This window comes from Squalius cephalus, assembly GCF_949319135.1.
Source record: "Squalius cephalus genome assembly, chromosome: 3".
Classification (NCBI taxonomy): Eukaryota; Metazoa; Chordata; class Actinopteri; order Cypriniformes; family Leuciscidae; genus Squalius; species Squalius cephalus.
In genome coordinates, this window is record NC_137124.1 from 27,104,915 (window position 1) to 27,124,821 (window position 19,907).

The window sequence follows — 19,907 nt, forward strand, 5'->3', positions numbered from 1 at the left end:
TTGTGGACACAAGGGTGCACGAATGTTCTTTAGGATTTAGATTGGGTTTGCGGCTGACACTGAATGATAAACGAAGCGCTCAGGACTCCAGCTGCTATGGACAGAGAGCATCTGGACAACTGAAATAAATCATGCTTTTACAGGCATATTTATACTGGATCCATTCCATCGACCTAGCCAATATACCCAGACTGGTTCAGTCCCGAATTACTCACTCCCATTACATTCTCTGTCATCTGCAAAACCACTCTGTCTGAAACTACAGTACAATGTCATCAAGCAGTTAACAGACAAAAGATGGTAGTGACAGGGATTTCCTGGTCATAAATTCTGCAGAGGAGCTTGGGAAATATGTCTGAGAACAGTGATGTGTCTCTTTGTCAGAGAGACTAAATGAGCAAAAAAAAAAAGAGACAGGGATAAGGAACAGATTCAAAGAAGCAGTGGATTAACACATCCCTAGAAAAAAAAAAACATTCAGAATATTCTAGTTTCAAGGTCAACAAATAGTGAGTACACAAACATTCATAAAAACACAAACATCCCTCTTCCATCTTCTCATAAACGACACAAAAACACAAACACCTAATGTCAGTTCAAGTGTCAATTACGATCACTGCACCTGAACACTAGAAAAAGGATAAATACAGAAGAATGACAAAGAAATAATAAAGTTGACAGATTTTATGTTTGAGGTTGATCCCAAGTGGTGGCACTCACAAATGGAGTATTTTTCTAAGCAACAGCGAATAGCAGAGGTAGAATCTGGAACTAGCTCTCTTGTCTCCGTACTCTGTATTTGGCGTTATTTCATAAACACCATAATGAATAGAAAAAAAATCTGAACGGCTTTTTGAAAACATGTAAATACTGACTTTTCTTCTCTGTGAAAAGCGAGTGCCAGAGAAGTTACTTAACGCATTGACTCAGAATAACCAGGTTATATTTGCTTTTTTAAAAGTGCCATCTATTGTCAGAGAGTGAATCTGCAGTTTCATTTCTCCAGTCTGGTCAAATTTTCATGCTGATCATTTGCGTTGGTGTGAACAGGACTTAAGACAAAAAACGATATGCATGAATTGCCAAATTATGCAGGCTTGTACTACACAGCAATAACATCCATTCAGTGGTTCATCTCAAATGACCAGCCTGCAGTTCCCATTTTCTTCTGTATTGTGGAGACCAATGTCGTTTTTTCCTCTAGGGCACCACTAGATTTCCGAAATTGGCTACCGCAGATGAGACAGTATGTTGTGCTCTTTATTTCCATTAAATGTAGACATGCTATTGCGGCAATAATTTAATGAAGCAGCTACTGCAAGCATTTCACACTAGAGGCCCCATATAATATAGATGCAACCCATTTCATTTCCTTTGCAGCAGTGGGCATACTAAACAGTTTGAGGTATTTTACATAAAATCCTCTTCATCATTTATCAGAATAATGAATATTCATAGACTCATGTTGCATTTTTGCATCAATGGGTCTGGCATACGTGTGTGTACAGTATATATTATTATCTCAAAACTGGAGCTCCTTCAGCTTCTGAGAATTTACAGAAACATAAAACACACCTTAACTCTACAATCAGTCCTGCAGTGACAGTCTGAATTTCATTTGCGGCACCAGTCCCACTTTTTTATAGAAATAAAAACCATTTAGTTCAGTTGAACAATGGATAAAATTATAAACTGAAAGCGTCTGCTCTGCATACAGCACAAGCTGCAGAAAGTCAGATTTCACTTATCACAAATAAGGAAAATGAGGAGATATGACTGACAAGACCTCATCATGACCCCTAGAAGGTCTATATATATATATGCACAGAATGACGACTTGCTATATCTGCTTTGCTGTAATGACAAAGGACTTTGTGTTGAAAAATAACTAGAGCAAAGCATTTAATTTGATTTGACTCATAGCTCTCCTAATTAAAATAAAACTAGTGTGTGCTGCTATCACAGCAAAATTCCACATAGCCCTTAGCAATCCAGTGATTTCAGTGAAGGCAAATCAGAAACATCTTTGATTTCAGGAGCTGCAACAACATATGGCTGGAAAACATGTCTTTGATCCTCTGTTTTGGTCTTTATATAGAACAAAAAGTACACAGGGCTGAAGATTTCATCTGAACTGTAACAAACTAGAGGACAGGAGAATTGCTGCTGTGGGAAAAGAGTAAGGAGGCATTGTAACGTCAATGTTTGTTTTCTGCTGAAGCCACCAACAAATTCGGAGACTATTTCGTTCTTAATTACGCATTAATGAGCTGAGTGGTGTTAAAATGATGAATCAGTTGTGATGGCTTATATTTAGTCAGACTAACAATTACACTGATTTATGATCCCCAGCAGATTCCTGACATTATTGACTTTGGAAGGATAAAGTACAGAAAATGGTATCTCAATATGAGCTCCCAGAGCTCTCAGAAGCTTTATGAGCTGGATTTGTTCAGTGTCTCTGCTGGTAACTAAAAATTTGTGACAATCTAGTTAAAGGAGTCATCGGATGCCCATTTTCCACAAGTTGGTATGATTCTTTAGGATCTTCATGTAAAGTTTGTAACACACTTTGGTTAAAATTCTTCAATGGTTGTGTAAAAAAACACGCTTTTTACCTCCTCAAAAACAGCTCTGTTCACAGCGACCCGTTTCGGTGCATGTCTCTTTAAATGATAATGAGCAACTGCTCACCATCCATCTGTGGGGGGTGTCGACACAAGACACGTAAAGTGCTGTCTTGTATACAACAGTATACAAATGGCTGAGGGCGGAAATATGCTAATACTGGACAGTCTGTCAGTGGTCGTGGGCGGAGCATGAGCAATATGACATCATGTTGCTCTGAAAATCCAAATGGCTTGATTATTGAGAGTGTTTAAGCTTTTTGAGGATAAAAAAAAAGGAGTGAATGGATTGTTTTCATTGTATGGTGGTTGTGTCCACACACTGCAAAGACACATTTATATGCAAACACCATATAAAAGTGAATTTTGCATCCAATGACCCCTTTAATATTTATAAACACACAGATAAAAACACAGCTTTAGTCTTAGACCTGACCTCATGAAACTAAAGCATGTGTCTTGCTGTTCTGGATTAATCACAATAATGGACTGTTGTGGTTTTATCTAAATATCATTATACTGTATTTGCCATTGTTTTCACCACCACCACCACAACCACAACTGTATCTTCACCGTTGAACTAAACTATACCAATCATACAGTAAACAATACCAACTGACACCAGGGGCCGTATTCACAAAGCATTTTATCTTACCACTAGGAGTACTCCTAAATCGCACTAAAAGATTTTAGCTAGGAGTTTTCTCTTAAAAGTTATTCACAACGCCTTTCAGACCTACTCTTAGTAAAGAAAAATGACAACTCCTAAACTAAGAGTGAGTCTTCATTGCTATGGATGACATCATTACTCATGCACGAGCTTGACTGAAGTGACCACCTTGATTGGCTGATGATTGTAACGCGGGAATGATTCCTAACACCTCCCCTACGATGATGAGTGACATGTGACAGGTCTGAGAATGCGTGCGCTACACAAGTAGTGCGAAGGACGGAAGATGATGAATAACTGAATAAATAGCCTAAATGAATAAAGAGTAAGGCAAAACAAATAGCCTATAGCCTAATGAAACATATGGATTGATGCAACATCTTTGCAACATTATTGAATTAATCTGTCACTATAGCCTATGCCTCTGCCTACGTTTGCAAAGAGAAGAACATTTTAATTTGATTCACAATGAAACGTTACAATTAGTTTACATGCAATGAGTAGCCTAGTTTTGGTTGTTGTTGGTGGCGTTATTGCATCCCTAGTTATGCCTACAATGCAAAATTGTTCCCTCGCGATTGGAAGCTCCTGTAGCCGCCGCATACGCATTTCAAAACATCAAACGTGAAATGCCACAAAAAGCGGTTTGTGAGTTAGGAGTCCTCTCGACTTCTTTTAAGCTGTCCCAGGCTTAGGTGCTACTTTTAGGGCTAAAATGCTTCGTGAATTACTCTTAGTCAAAATAATTAGGAGTCCTAAAGTTAGGAGTGACACGCCCATTATTTTTAGGAGTTGCTCCTAAATTCGCCAGTTAGGAGCTACTTTTAGCCTTAAAATTCTTTGTGAATACGGCCCCAGAGCTGGTTTAAACCTCAAAAGGCAGACTGCACCAAGATGAAGAAAGAAAGGTCAGCTGTGAGAGATCTCTCTTTGGGCATCCCCTAAAATGGAACGAAAAAACATCCATACAGTTTGGTACAGATGTTAGCTTATAGAGCCAGGGACCTTTGCTACCCCTAGAGTTTTTATTATATTATACTGGCAATTAGTGGAGTTTACTTGTTTTGTGTGCTTCTTATCAAACCTGCAGATAAAAATGTACTTTTTGCGCTTCGTATCATTGCCAGAGCTTCTGTGCAGCCAGTCACACTCTTCTCATAATAAAATAATGGCTAACTTTGATGTAGAGCACTTCCACAGGCTAAACTTCAGATGCTCTGTTAATTTCAGCTTCTTGAAGCCATACATTACCATGAAGTAGATGCATCAGAGAGCATGGAAACATTTCAGCTCATTAATACTTCTGCTCTTTGGCTGAGCTGGCCAGAAAGATTTTTGAGGAAAGGGTAGTTAATAAGGGGAATTCAAGCTCAAGTTAGATAATGAGCTTGCTCAGCTGAAGGCCCACCATGCTAAGATGTTTTTGCCAGAGATCAGACTGTATTACCCCAAAAGATTTCTTCACCCTTGTCATCTCAAATGAGTCTAAGTCTTAGTAAAATTGGGCAGAACTTTGTTTTGTTCCAGAGTCTCTAGGCTTCTCTCGGGGAAACTGCTGTCTTCTCAGCGGAGAGTAGAGAGATGGCTGGTAGGTACTCAGTGCTACTGAGTAGATTGACTGCTCAGAGATATCAGTCAATGAGCAGGCCAGTGATTCACCTGTCATGCCTCCTGCTGCTGAGCAATGTCATTATCGCCCCTTGGAGATGCCTGTCCCAACGCTGTCAGTTGATAGGGTGCAGAACTTTAATTGTGTGGTGGTTGAGGAAAGCAAGCAGGCAGGACTCGGGTGGACACATTTGTGACACACACCTCTTACTGGTCATTCTCTGACAGGATGAGCCAAGTAAAAGATACAATGGAATACATGGAATGGATCAGTGCATGCTAATTTAGCCTTTTAAAATCTGTTTGTTGGTTCTAAATGTCCTCTATTCTTGAATTCTTACAATATGAATGGCAAAGTTATGAAGTCCAATGCATCAATCTGAATCAGAAGGCGATTTCTCCTCAACAATTTGTTTGGATCACACTATGTTGTGCTTGTATGAACTTGGTGAAACTGAAGTGTTGTTCAGAGTCCCTGCAGTCACTTGAGGTCTTTATATGTATTACTGTGGCAGTTGTTTGCATGTTTTTAGTTGTATTATGGTTGGGGCAGTCGAGTATGAATGAAACATGAACTACATGCATTCCATAATGCTTGCATCATTCTAATTTGGGTAAAAATGGGAAAAAAATCTGCTCTCTAAAGACATTTGAAGAAAATATATGATAATCCATAAGTTTTCATCAGAATGAGCACACTATAAGCCCAGAGGGATGCAAATAAAATAAAACACAGAAAGACATCAGCAGCTGAAGGGTTAGTTCACCCAAAAATTAAAATTCGGTCATTAATTACTCACCCTCATTTCGTTCCAAACTCGGAAGACTTTCTTTCGTCTTCGGAACACAAATGAAGATATTTTTGATGAAATCAGAGAGATTTCTGTCCCTCCACTGACAGTCCACGCAGCTACCACTTTGATGCTTCAAAAAGTTCATAAAGAGATGGTAAAACTAATCCATAAGAATCGAGCGATTTAGTCCAAATTTTCTAAAGAGACCCGATCACTTTATATGATGAAGAGATTTAATTTAGACTTTTATTTACATGGACAGGAAATACATTCCTGTATTTCAAATAAGTTCCTGACAGGAACAGCTCCGGTGGACTACAGTGACTGTAGTTATAAATACTATTACTTAGGGTAATAGTATTTATAACTAGCTGTATTTAAAAACAATAGGAAGTAGAATTTTATTTTAATTGCCGCTTGGCACTGCACAAACACGTGTCTGCCGTGTGTTGCTGGGTTACTTGTGTGGTTTCGCTTTTGTGAAACAGGACTATTACTTAACCTTAACCCACACCATTACCCTAACAGAAAGCTTTCTGCATTTCTACAATTTAATGAAAAACAAAAAACTTTGTATATTTTATACCATTTTTACACGAGGACATACCCAAAAGGAGGTTTTGTCAGATTTAGCCCAACTCTGGGTACAAATTTGTTCTCAAAATAAAGTTAATATTGCAGGAAGCGCACAGAAAAAGATGTTAGGTTATGGGCAAATGCCCAAAGTTTGCATTGTATTACACTGGACAGGCCTCACGTCTTTAAAAGGTTTAGATCAAAGACCTGCAACTAAATTACTGTCATCACAAGGACACAAGAGAAAAAGCCTCTCAGATTCAAATCAACTTCTATTACTGCCAACATTTGAGCTACAGAGCATCAATAATCTACAGAGCAAATAATAATTACTTCTCATATGGCCTAAAAATCTGAAACATGTCCCATTTACACTAATGATTATAGCCTGAAGTCTGACAAACTATTTTTGACAAGCTATTTTAACAAGTGCACTGCATTTCTAACAGATTTTTGGATCGAAAACAAGTTCTTAATTACTGTATCAAACTGATTTTGTGATATTTAAGCCAGAGCACATAAAGCAAATACAAGTACTTTCTAAGAAGATTAAGTGCTTTTTCCTAACAATTAAACCAGATTGCATTAAAATAATTATAGAGGAAAGAATCATAAAGGCCACCGAAAAGAAAAATAAAAAAAGTTCACAAAAGCCCAGTCGTACTTAATTAAAAACAATGGCAAGAGCATGTCTAATGGAAATGTTTCAATCTTAAGTGTTTTCTAGAACAATGAGCTTTCACATATTGAGCATGAGCTGTTTAACTGCACAATACATGAACTTCTAATGGGCTCCAGAATCAATAGCACAGTTTATTTGACATCTAATGCCTATAAAGGATTTCTTGTATTTATAATTAGACAGGACTGATGAACCAGATGGAACGTGTACTGTGGGAGGACAGAAGAACGCACTCAGGCCTCTGTAGAGCGGCAACAGCAGCCTGCTGGGAAGTGAAGAGGGCTTCTGACCAGGGGGTCAGTTTTCTGCTCAGCTGACATGGTCCAGCTCTGCCTCCCGCCATTTACATTAGTGGTCCTGTAGCATATCTGATCCTATGTGCTCTGATATCTAACAACTGCTGGCTTTTTTCCCCTTTAGATTACAAAAGATACAATACTTCTTTCCCAACACTAATCTGTGATCAATGTCGGTTAACATTCCAATCAAAGTCACTCTGCAAGCTGTGTGGATCTAACAAAAAATTAGTCTTTCTTCTAAGTACAGTCTGTTTAAAATGTAAATTCACTGTATACATTTTTTATAAAAATATTCTAAAAAATGTGTCATGTTGAAAGCACAAGAAGAATTTATACTGCAATGTAGTATTGTGCTGTGGTTTTCATGGCCATAAAGGCCTTTTCACAGCAAGAATAACAACTATAACAGTAACTATAATGTCTATACATGGTCCACACCAATGGACGATAATGATCTGTTTACTACAAGCGTGCACTTCACTTACGCTCTGTGAACATACATAATTGAAGAACGCACATTAAAGTAGGAAAAAAATTGCTCTGAAAGTGATTCCAACAATATAATTCCACTGTGTCGTTATTGTTATAGTGGTCTAGATAGACCAAGCAGTGTAAGGGGACTTATAAAACATTTGTGAGTGTTTGAATACCTTTAACAAAAACCTAACAAAATATTTATTGTCCGTCTGATTCAACTGGATGCATCTGGACTGACACTGGGATGCACGTCTGCATGCATAATATGCATTGTGCTGTTCGGTCTCATTTCTGTTTTATTTTATAACACAGTACTATAGACTATGACAACAATGCTGTTAAAATCACATCAGTTTTTATTGCCTTGTCTTTGGGAGATCTGAGCATTTAAAAAATGACTGGGTCTTTAACAGAACTTACAAATAAAACTCTCCATCCTCATCCATCAACAGATCCTCAGCAAGTCTGGCACCTCTGGGTTAAGAGATAAGTGAAGGTCAAACTGAATCTTATAAGGGATTGACTTTGTTTGTTTTTTTAACCTTCATTCTGCAACAAACACAGCATTCATTACACTTATTTTCTTGTGTATAGCTGGCTGTGTGTACATGCCCTGAGGGATGCTAACCTTTGTTTTCTGAGATCTTGAAGATTCTGACAGGCTGAACAGATGTTAGTGCCTAAGTGCTGCCAGGTGTGAGATCAAGCCCAGATAACAAGAATCACTCTACAATCTTGTAATTAGCCCTGGGTAATCACCAAGAGCTTCCAGTAACGCTTATCGTGACAGAGAAAGAAAGAGAGAGGCAGAGGGAAGAAAATAACTCTAATATGTGACCAATTTCCTCTCCTGTCCATGGCATCTGCCCTCCATCAGCTGCACTCTTGTGCTCAGTGGAGTGCTCACTATTACCTTTCTCTACAGCTACTCTATCACGGTGCAGCCTTTCCCCTCACAACGATTTCTTCAACACTGTGGGGTATTGAGGCATTTTGTGTTTCTGTTCAGGTGGATGGGCACATGCCAAAAATTAAATGTCAGAAAGAACACATGCCTTTCTGGAAAATCCCACAGAAAACACCACTGTAAACAGGGGTGCACACTTCACAATTCAATCAGAATGTATTTCAGGGAATCACATTTTTTATTGATTATTCTGCTGTTTAAATGCAAAACTGTAGATATTTGCTCAAAGGTTTTTTGTGTGGAATAAAGAAAATTAAAAAAAGAAACTTTCGGAATCATTAAAGAAAGAACGGCGATGTACCAATGTATTGATTCCCCCACAATCTCTGATAATGCATCTGTTTATCATTAATGGCTATGATACATCCCTTCAAACACTCACCATTACTGATCTCAGGCAAGTTGAATTTGGTGAAGTCCCACCACTGCAGACGATAGGTTGTGTTAGCAATGTTGCTGGCTACTGCTGATTGACCATCTCCAATTACAGCACCTTAAAAAACACAAGAAAAAAAACATTCAGTCATATATTACTGATACAGCAATTTAAAAATGTCTCAATCAGTCAATATTTCCATGTAAATAGGTTGATTGTTTACACATTCTTTACACTACCGTTCAAATGTTTGGTTTCTAAATATATCATGGTTTCTAAAATAGAACATTTTAAATTGTAATAATATTCCACACTATTACTGTTGTACTAATAAAATGCAGCCTTGCTGAACATAAGAGACTTCTTTCAAAAATATTAATAAATCTTACCAACCCCAAACTTTTGAACTGTAGTGTATATCTGACCACAACAGCAACAGCAGAATACAAGAACAAGGAAAATGTAACAGCTTTCAAATAAAGACACTCTGTAGTGTTTAGTTGTGGTTTGCATGGCTTCTCAGAATGCAACCCCAAGGCTTGAACACTCAAGCAGAACAGGAAAATTAATAACATGGCCCCTACTAATACTGATCAAACCCACAGTGCATATTCTTGTTAGGTTAGAGGATAGCAGATTAAAAATAATAGACAAAAACCAAGCGAAAGTTTTGCATTTATCCGCTATTTAATAAATCTTCTGCGTGATTCTGCATCTGATCTAGACAATAACAGTTAAGCTTTGTTTGCCTCAGGAATCTCATCTATCTGCAATAACTTCTTCCGCTAAGAGTCCATCAATGGTTATATAAACCATATTACACTCTGGGCACTTAGCAAATAAGACAACACACTCGCCACTGAATTTAATACAGGTCTCTGCCTGCAACAAAACTCTTCTTTGAGGTAAACAAGGAAATGTCAGGCTGTCCTCTCCAGTGCTCAGCCTTGTCACCATAATTACAGAAGAGAAGAGGGAAGGCTTTGGCCAAACAGTACACTTAGAGGTCCATTTGCCAGTAGAGGGTCGATCCTGGGCCTGGCTAACATATTAGATTTGCCTGTTATGACCTGAACTCAAGGAGACGTAATGCAGACATAAATATCTATTACGCAGCTTCCCCCTGCACTCTGCTGTCTGCCCATTATGGCCCACAGACACCCAGGTGCAGTAAGCTGGCATTCAGACGGGGCTTTCAGAAGCTGCTCTAACAGCCATGGACTAATGAGCTGGAGAGCTTCCCTCACTATAAAAGACCCTTTGGGAAACAGAATGATATGGACTTTACACTAAACCTAACCTGAAATACAACACAGCACATCTAAGAGTGCTACGTAGGAAAACAGAAAGTATGCTGTATGCAAATAAAAAGACGTAGAATTTACACTACCATTCAAAAGTTTTGTGTCGGCAATAATTTTAAATATTTTTCTCTTCTCTTTCCTGCTTTCAAAGGCTGCATTTATTTGAGAGCTGTAAAAACAGTAATACTGTGAAATATTATTAAAATGTAAAATAAGTTTCTATTTAACATTTGAACATGTAATTTATTCCTCTGATGGCAAAGCTGAATTTTCAGCAGCCATTACTTCAGTGTCACATGCTGCTACAGAAATCATTCTAATATGATGATTTGGTGCTCAAGAAACATTTCTTATTATTATTTTTATCATCATTTATTTGAAATCTAAATCTTTTGTAACATTATAAATGTCTTTACTGTCACTTTTGATCAATTGAATGCATCATTGCTGAATAAAAGTACCTTACTTACCCCAAACCTTTGAATAATAGTGTAAGTTTTAGCCATATCGACAGAGATAAATGTAGGATTTGAAGGGGTAGGGGAAATAAGGAAAGACAGAACGATATAAAGAACTGAGATGAGTCTGGTGATTGAAACCAAATCCTCAAAGTCTTTACAATCGAAAGTGCAAGTCAACAACAGGACAAATCACAAAAGAAACTGCTCTAAAATAGTCATTAATATGAGAGACACGTAAAACATTAGTTTGCAACAAAGTCATCTTCAGAAAACAAAGGAGATAATTAATCATTTTACAGTAACATGGTTTTATTTTAGAGACAGTTTAGAGGAGTGGGGTGGAACAGATGAGGAACAAACAGAGTTTACAAGAATTAACTACACTTACGTGACCATTTTATCAACAACAACAAAAAAAGCACTAGGACGAGGGTGAGGGATTAAGTATTTATCATCTGTCACAGTGCAGTTATGAGCTAAACCTTTTACACGCCCATCGTTTTCTTCATAGACGCACAACAAATTGCCCTGAAAAATGTAACTTTTGGGGGAGCAGAGTGCTTGAGGAGAATTTTATAAGGTAGACAGAGGCAGCAGAGAAAATGGGGGATACACTCATTAAAATATTCACAGATAAAATAAGATAAAAAGACAAGAATGGAGATGTATTTTAAAAGTTCACTGCAACACCTTGTTTGTTAAAGGGAGTTCACCCAAAAATATAAATAATAAAAATATTAAATATCATCGTTTACTGACTCTCATGTCACTTCAAACCTGTATGAATTTCTTTCTTTGTGGAACACAAAAGATATTCTGAGAAAATGATTGGCACCCCTGGTAAAAATGATCGCAGATGGCTGTAAAAATAAATCTGCATTGTTTATCCTTTTGATCTTCCATTCAAAAAATTTGCCAAAGAATTGAAAGTGGGGGTAAATTACATTATGAAATAAAAGCTTTTCTCCAAAACACGTGGTGCATAATTTATTAAAATACTTTTCGCAACCTCCTTTTGCCAAGTTAACAGCTCTGAGTCGTCTCCTATCATGCCTGATGAGTTTGGAGAACACCTGACAAGAGATCAGAGACCATTCCTCCATACAGAATCTCTCCAGATCCTTCAGATTCCCAGATCCATGTTGATGCTTCTCCTCTTCAGTTCACCCCACTAATTTTCTTTTGGGTTCAGGTCAGGGAACTGGGACGGCCATGGCAGAAGCTTTGTTTTGTGCTCAGTGACACATTTTGTGCTGATTTTGATGTTTGTTTTGTGTCCTGATGGATGATCCAACCATGGAACATTATAAGATTTCTAGCAAAGGCCGTGAGGTTTTGATTTTTTTATCTGAAGATGTTCAAGACCTTCGGCAGGAAAACAGGCCCACAACATTAAAGATCCAGAGGTATATTTAACCGTACACATGGGGTACGTTTTATCCCTGTTTGCACCAAACAACAATTTTTTTTAGTTTCATCTGATCATAGAATCCGGTCCCTTTTGAAGTTCCAGTCATGTCTGACAACTGAAAATACTGGAGTTTGTTTTAGGATGAGCAAGGAGGATTTTTCTTGAAACCCTCCCAAACAACATGTGGTGATGTAGGGGTTGTTTGAGTTTTATTGAGGCTTTCTGACCCAAAGACTCAACTAATCTATGCAATTCTCCATCTGTGATCCTTGGAGAGTCTTTGGCCACTCAAACTTTCTTCCTCACCATGCATTAGGACAATATAGACAAACTTCCTCTTCCAGGCAGATCTGTAGCATCTTTAGTCGATTGGAACTACTTAATTATTGCCCTGATGGTGGAAATGGGAATTTTCAATGCTTCAGCTATTCGGCTATTTCTTACAGCCACTTTATATTTTGTGAAGCTCAACAATCTTTTGCTGCATATCAGAACTATATTATTTGGTTTTACTCATTGTGATGGATGATTAATGGAATTTGGCCTTTGTGTTTCCTCATATTTATACTCCTGTGAAACAAGAAGTCATAGCTAGACAATTTCATGCTCCTAGTCACCTTAGTGTGCAAAAAAATGTAAATATTAATGGGAATATACTTCAGAGATATTTTACTCATAAAAAATTTGAGGGGTGCCAATAATTGTGGCTAACATGTTTTGGAGAAAAACATTTATTTCACAATGTGATTTGGAAAAAAAATTCAATGTCAAATTCTCTTAATGCTAGGATTCAACAAGAGAGTTTTGGATGATTAGTTTAACAGGTCTCAGAGTCTTGGCAGGATCAGTATTTCTCGCCCTGCTGGCTGATTAAACTTCTGCTCAAGACCAATTACAATCTCAGCACTCACAGGCACAGGCAGTTAGCACTGAGGAGGTCAGGTCTGCACCTTTTCACACAGAGCAGGAAAGCTGTTACAACCGTTAACTAGTCACCATTCCAGCTGGCATGAGCACTACAATGTTGTCTGGATACAGTTCAGCAGCCCAGTATGTCATAACGCTGTGTCATCTGGAGAGATTTTGATTGCATGAACAACAGATCTGACAAGCTGCATCCTCTTTCAGTTTATCCAGAGGCTGCCGCTCTCAAAAGGCGACAGTATCAAAGGGATAAAATGCAAATATCATTTGAAATTGAAATTTTTGGTATAGTCCAGTTGATATGGTCAAAATCTGAGGTGATATGTTCACTTTTTCATAAAAGCATGAAACTTGGTACTGTTGTACAGTTTGGGGCCCTGAAATAGCTCCATTTCTGAAAATGTTCAGGGCCACAAACTGTACATGTGTACCAAGTTTCATGCTTTTATGAAAAAAAATCCCATAATTTTCGCATACCACCTGGACTAGTAGGCATATGGCCAATTAAACAGTTATAATCTGTAATGCAGTTATAATCTGTCTCAGCCACATTCACGATTTAAGTCGAGAGTCTTAAGTCTTATCCTTGAGATTCCTGTCCTCTTTACATGAGTTTAAATTTAAGCTAAAGTTTTATCTTTTTGACAGGGCATTTCACTAAATCTCAATTATGGTTCTATTACATTATGTGTTAATGGTTTATTTTGCTCCTCCTTTTATGTTTCCTGGACTTTTACCTTGTAAAGCACAGTGGTCAACTTCTGTTGTGTTAATTTGTGCTATATAAATAAAATGAAACGAAAATTGCCTCTTTAGCATTTATGCAATATACTGAAGCCAAACCTGAGAAGGGAGTCAAGAAGATTCCACAGCGTTCCTGGTCACGTAATTTACGTAGTTATAATTCATAAGCGAATAATATGCTTATTATGAATGAGCGTGCACGCACACCCTATTTATTAATTATTGGAATTTATTAACACACATGTTTTAACTATGAAATCGGATGTTTACGAAGCGCTTGTGAATCCGGATGAGAGTTTTCGGGAAGGACTGTTTTATGTGAGAATTCACTACTATTTACAAAGGTTTCATGAATGAGGCAAATTCATTTCTGTCACATACAGTGCCTTGCAAAAATATTCAAACCCCTTCATTTCATTTCGCCTTATGTTAAACTACTATAAATTACTTTACACATCAATCTACACTTCATATACCATAACGGTAAAGCAAAAAAACAGATCTATGATAACTTTGCAAATTTATTAAAAAGGAAAAACTGAGATACTTACATTGCATTAGACACTTGATATTTAGCTCAGGTAGCATTAACTTCAAATAGAGTTAATCTGTGGCAAATTCAATTGAACAGGTATGGAAAGGCACACACCTCTCTCATAAAAGGTCTAACAGCTGAAAATGCATATAAGAGCAAACAACACTTTCTCAACAGCATCTCAGACTCAGAATCCTCTAATACATATAGCAAGAAATAGTTAGGATAGGATATGTATAATAGTCAGGATGGGATATGTGACCCCTGACTTCTGAGTCTGTTCCCAATGTTAAAGAATAAAGAGCAGCTGAGGGGAACTGATGTTGCACCTCTCAAAAACAGGTCACTACCTAGAGCTGCCCAGAAAGACAAAGAAACTACTAAAAAGAGAAAATGGGAGGGAGAGAGAAAGAGAGAGACCTCACCTGAACTCTTCATAGACTCAGCTGTGTTTTAAGAGTGGCTCGACTGAGTGTTTCAAGGAACGATTACCCGAGGGAGTCTTTGTATGGCATGTGGTGCGTATGCTAAATGAGGTCATCATAAGTGTCCCACACAATAACTAAACTTAGGACGACTACCAAGAAAAGCGTGTTTCTTCATGAAAAAAACTAATTATATCAGTGCTTTTCAAAATGGTTGAAATTTACCTCACACACCAAAACATAAATTAACAAACTGGCCATGCAGCAGAAATCAGTCATACGCCTCATGTAGTATACACCAGCCTGTTCAGCACTGACCCGACAGAGCAGGAGAGAGAGAGAGAGAGGGACCATTCCATTAAAGATAATCGGGTCTGTTTTTCATGCTCTGAAAAGTCCATATAAACTGGGTTTCTCTCTGACAACAAGAGCCTGAGGAATCCTTCAGGCCTGCAGCACTGGGTGGAGCAGGACTGAATGGATCAGAGCCGGGCTGAATTAGAGAGGGTCACTGTTCTCCATCACTACCCCTTCATTCATTACACACTCCATCCTAAGGCCCTCCAGCTCTGGCTTTGTCATACTTTCTATCTGTAGTTAAACAATATTTAATAGAACACACACACATACACTACACACATACCCTATATTTCTCAACGTTGTTGCTTAAATGATCACTGATTAAATTTGAATATGTAAAACATAAAATCTGACTTTTCGACAATGATTATATTTACTTGAGGCATCCGATCGTATTTTCATGAATTCTTTTTTCAGGGTTCCTGCAGGTTTTATGAAGGTAAATTTAAGATTTTTAAAGACCTCTTTAAGACCAAGTAAAGAAAATTTAATAGGATAGTTCACCCAAAAATAAAAATTTAGTTTTTATTAGAGTTTATGATTAAAACAAGAACTGCAAGAATCTTCAAATGGGCTAAAAAAAAAAAAAAAGTAATTCAAAGGGAAGTTTTCATAACTCATTAATCGATATTTGTTCTTTTTTATAATATTGCATCTCAAGTAAATGTATCTTGATTTAAAGAGGTTTCCATATTTGTATTGGAAAACAAAAAATATTGAGGAAGATATAATTTTTTTTGCAATGTATGCAACATTTAATGCCAAGACTTTATGAATTTATAGGGATGGTTCGGAGTAATTTCAACCTAGGGTCCTTTGCACCATTAACTCGAGCCAAACACCCCCCCAGAAGCTTTTTTTCCCTTGGTCGAACATTATTAAAGTTAGAGCTTATTTAGAGAAATCAGCCGAATGGCTTAGTGCAGGCGCTAACGGATCCAAGGTTGTATCTCGTAAATTACCCCACTAATAATGTCCGGAATGGAGCCAAACTTCTACAGTAGTACAAATAGGTTCTGTACTCATAAAACGAGGCATTGGAAAGTTTTTAAGTACATCAGGCACTTGCTACTTATGCTACAGGTACTTATGCTACCGCTAAACCGGACGTCAAGGTCACTTCCGTTATTTGGGAAAATAATAATCGCCACAATAATCACCCAGTATTATACTGCTATTTCTCTTTACAGTAAATAACTGTGATTCCCATTGCATCATGGGAATTTTCTGTGACGTCAAACACCACATACAGAGACTTAATGTATTTTTTAAATTTGCTGTATACTACTGTATTTGACGTAACGGCCTCTCTGGAACCATTCCATTGTGCTTTTTATTTCCTAATTTTTGCCTTACACCACGTGTCTACAACGCTATAACAGCCAGAGGCTGTCTTTACTGGACACATTGAAGTGACCGGACCATTAATGCAAAATGCAAAAATGCAAACTTGTTTGTCCCTTGTCAGAAATAGCGCGAGTGCTTGGACTCGGAGCACCGTACGTCAGAAATATAACGGGGCATCAATATCACACTATCACTACACACTGTCTGGGAATTGTTGTGTCGCGCCGGAGCATCCAGTGTAATATCACTGGGTTCTGACTGTCTTTTGTTGGATCGCGCCGTTCGTCGTTACAAATATATATTCTTAAGTTATAGAAGAAATAATAATAAAAAATGGAGGTTAAAAATCTCTCTCCCTCTCTCTCTCTCTACCTCTACCTCCTCCCTCTCCCTCTCTCAAGGACTGAGTAAATTTGTGTTTGTGGACACGCATACAGACCAGGGAACATTCTGATGTTGTCAGTCAAGTTCTGAACAGGAACCAATCTTTGGAGAAGTTCATTTATTCGCAAAGGTGGACAAAAAACATTGTGTTGGCTTTTTAAAGATTATTTTGATGATGACTTTTACTCGTAGAAGTAGGAGTAGAAGTAGACTGAGGGGTAGACAGTCAGACATTGATAATGATAAGAAATGTTTCTTGAGCATCAAAGAGACTTCTTTCTAAAACATTAAGACACTTAAATACTTCTTTTGGCCACCAGTGTACATGAATCCAATTTTTTTTTTTTACGTGTCATGTATTGTGAAAAGAACTGTGTTTTGGCCTGTGTTGGACATTTCCTTTTTTACTGCTTAAAAATGTATTTATATTCTGCAGTTTTATGAATGTAAGGGTTGATATTTCATTATAATAATTGTATAAGCTAAACAACCAATGACTCTACATTAATTTAGCCATGTTTTGTTTAGGATTTTATGTTTTTTAACAATGTGTGCAGTGAAGGAAAGCACATAATGTGTTAATTTAGCACATTTACATATCTTTGTGCTAACCTTTCTGACATATTTACTTTGTTAAAATCAGTAATACAATGAATGAGTTAAAATTAATACAAAAGACGTTGTCCCTAAACTTACCCATTAATGTGTACAAATTTAACACATCATTTCCGGCATTGGCATGTTTATTTTGTGATATATATATATATATGAAATGTTTTAAATACAAAAATGGTATTTTGTAATAATTTTGTCTAATTGATTTGTATGTCAGTAGTACTTACGTAGGATAAAATTAATTCTATATCAAAATTATGAAATCTAATTTATATTTAGTAAAAATAAAAATAATTACAGTAGTGTACTGATTAGCTTGGTTTTTACAGTAATGCATTGTATTACACAATTACAGTACCATGTAGTTACTGTAAGAATGTAAAACAGTTTTGCCAGTAAGTTACTGTAAAAAAAACCTTGAAATGTCTAAAGCCCTATTCGCACGGGATTAGTATTATCTGGGGACCTCGTGTGATTTAGAAATGACCCCCCCCACGTCTGAATTTCGTGTGGCGCATTCGCACGGGATAACCGAAGCCTGTGAATTTACTCGAATTTACTGACTTATCTCCCGGATATGATGTCAATAGGCTATTGCTTGGAAATGACTTGTCGTTATTATAGGTCTAGCTGTATGATATCATAAACAGAAGAATGTTCCTCACCGCATGCTCAGTGGCGTAACTTTAAAAAGTGGGTGGGACGGGGGACGGGGGGATTTATGAATGCTAAATCATAAATCGATGTAGGCCTATGTACAATAACATTACGATGTCCAGCAATTGATTTAAATAGTGCATTGGGTTTAATTTGTCATTTAATGAGAATTTTCACGTGAATAAATACATAAATCCACTAAATAAAATGTATATTAAAATGGTCTAGTGCTAGAACTTTTGCCAAGCGTGTCAGAGGTTCTGGGTTCTAATCCGCACTCGTATAGGCTAGGTTTTTTTTTTGTTTTTTTTTCATCAAAACCGATTATGTTTATCAGTGGTTGTATATCAGGCAAGCATACGTTTGTATGCATTTTGTTTTGTAATTTCACCAGAATGAATAGAGAGTCTCCACAACGGATTGAAGCGCACGTCCGAGTGAAGACTGTGCGCCAGCCACAAGAGAATACAGTATCCGCGCCACTGATCGCAGCGGCAACGAGCACTTTGATCACTTGATTTCAAAAACAACACATTTCAGTGCTAGATCGCCTCTTACAAACGAACTAAATGAATGCTCTGCTAGTTAACCGGAGATGTTTTATTTATTTGTATTGATACATTCGTGCCGCGAGATGTTTCAAAAATGGTGGGGACATGTCCCACCCGCAAATTACGCCTATGTCATTCATCTCCATCTAATCATGGTTTTCAGCTTTCTCTTTCTGATAATTGTAGTTGTATCGTATCATGGTGTATAGCGATATGACCCAGCACCCAAAATACTATCATAACACTCCAACACAGCCTCCATTCTTCACGAAAGATGGATAAAAAAGCGCACAGGAAACAAAAACCTTGAAAAAATTATATACACCCTGTTAAATCACAGAGATGCTGATTCGCACGGGACTAATATTATCACAGGACCTCGGTGTTCGCCGAAATATGGTAGGTCATTTGCGGGGGAATTTTTACTTTACAAATTACAGACATGGCCGATTCGCACGGGATTAAGATCACAGACAACCTCCGCAATTATTACAAATTACTAGAGGTCGCCAGGTAATACTAATCCCGTGCGAATAGGGCTTAACAGTGTAGGTGTGAAACAGCTTCACAAACCGTCTTTTCAACAAAACAGTTTCATTATTTCTGTGATTTTGGGATAAAAGTTTATAGCTCAGATATAAACACTGATGTCTACTGTAGTGATCAAAATAGATAAAATCACCTTTTGAAAGTAACTTGGCGCTTCACATAAAGATTACATCGTTACACCAGTAGGTAATGACAAGTTAAAAAATCTATTTGTCATTGAATCATTCATTCAAGAAATGAATTCAAAAACACTGATTCATCCAGTAATTAAACAAGTGAATTATTTATTATGAGAGTAATTAAATCATTCAATCAAACAGTTTTTTAAAAAGCATGTTATTTTGTTTAGTTGTCTGTTCAGAATCGTGGGGTAATCATGATCGCTGTTTGAAACAAAACAAAAATCGTGATTCTCAATTTAACCAGAATTGTGTTGATCTATAATATGACTTTCTGTAAAGCTGCTTTAAAATTATATGTATTGTGAAAAGCACTATACAAATACACTTAACTTGACATAAACAAAAGCATATACATATTTAATGGACTGTACATTTAAGTTCT

The 19,907-nt window shown here is 37.3% G+C and overlaps 1 protein-coding gene across 3 annotated transcripts in view; it reads right to left on the reverse strand.

The window, feature by feature from the left end:
- Positions 1-19,907, reverse strand: part of ambra1a (autophagy/beclin-1 regulator 1a) — a 94,437-nt gene that overhangs the window by 47,912 nt on the left and 26,618 nt on the right. For all 3 annotated transcript variants that reach the window (XM_079866203.1, XM_079866202.1, XM_079866204.1), the window contains one exon: positions 9,083-9,193. In XM_079866203.1, the coding sequence (XP_079722329.1) occupies positions 9,083-9,193 (111 nt within the window). The remainder of the gene's footprint in view (positions 1-9,082; positions 9,194-19,907) is intronic.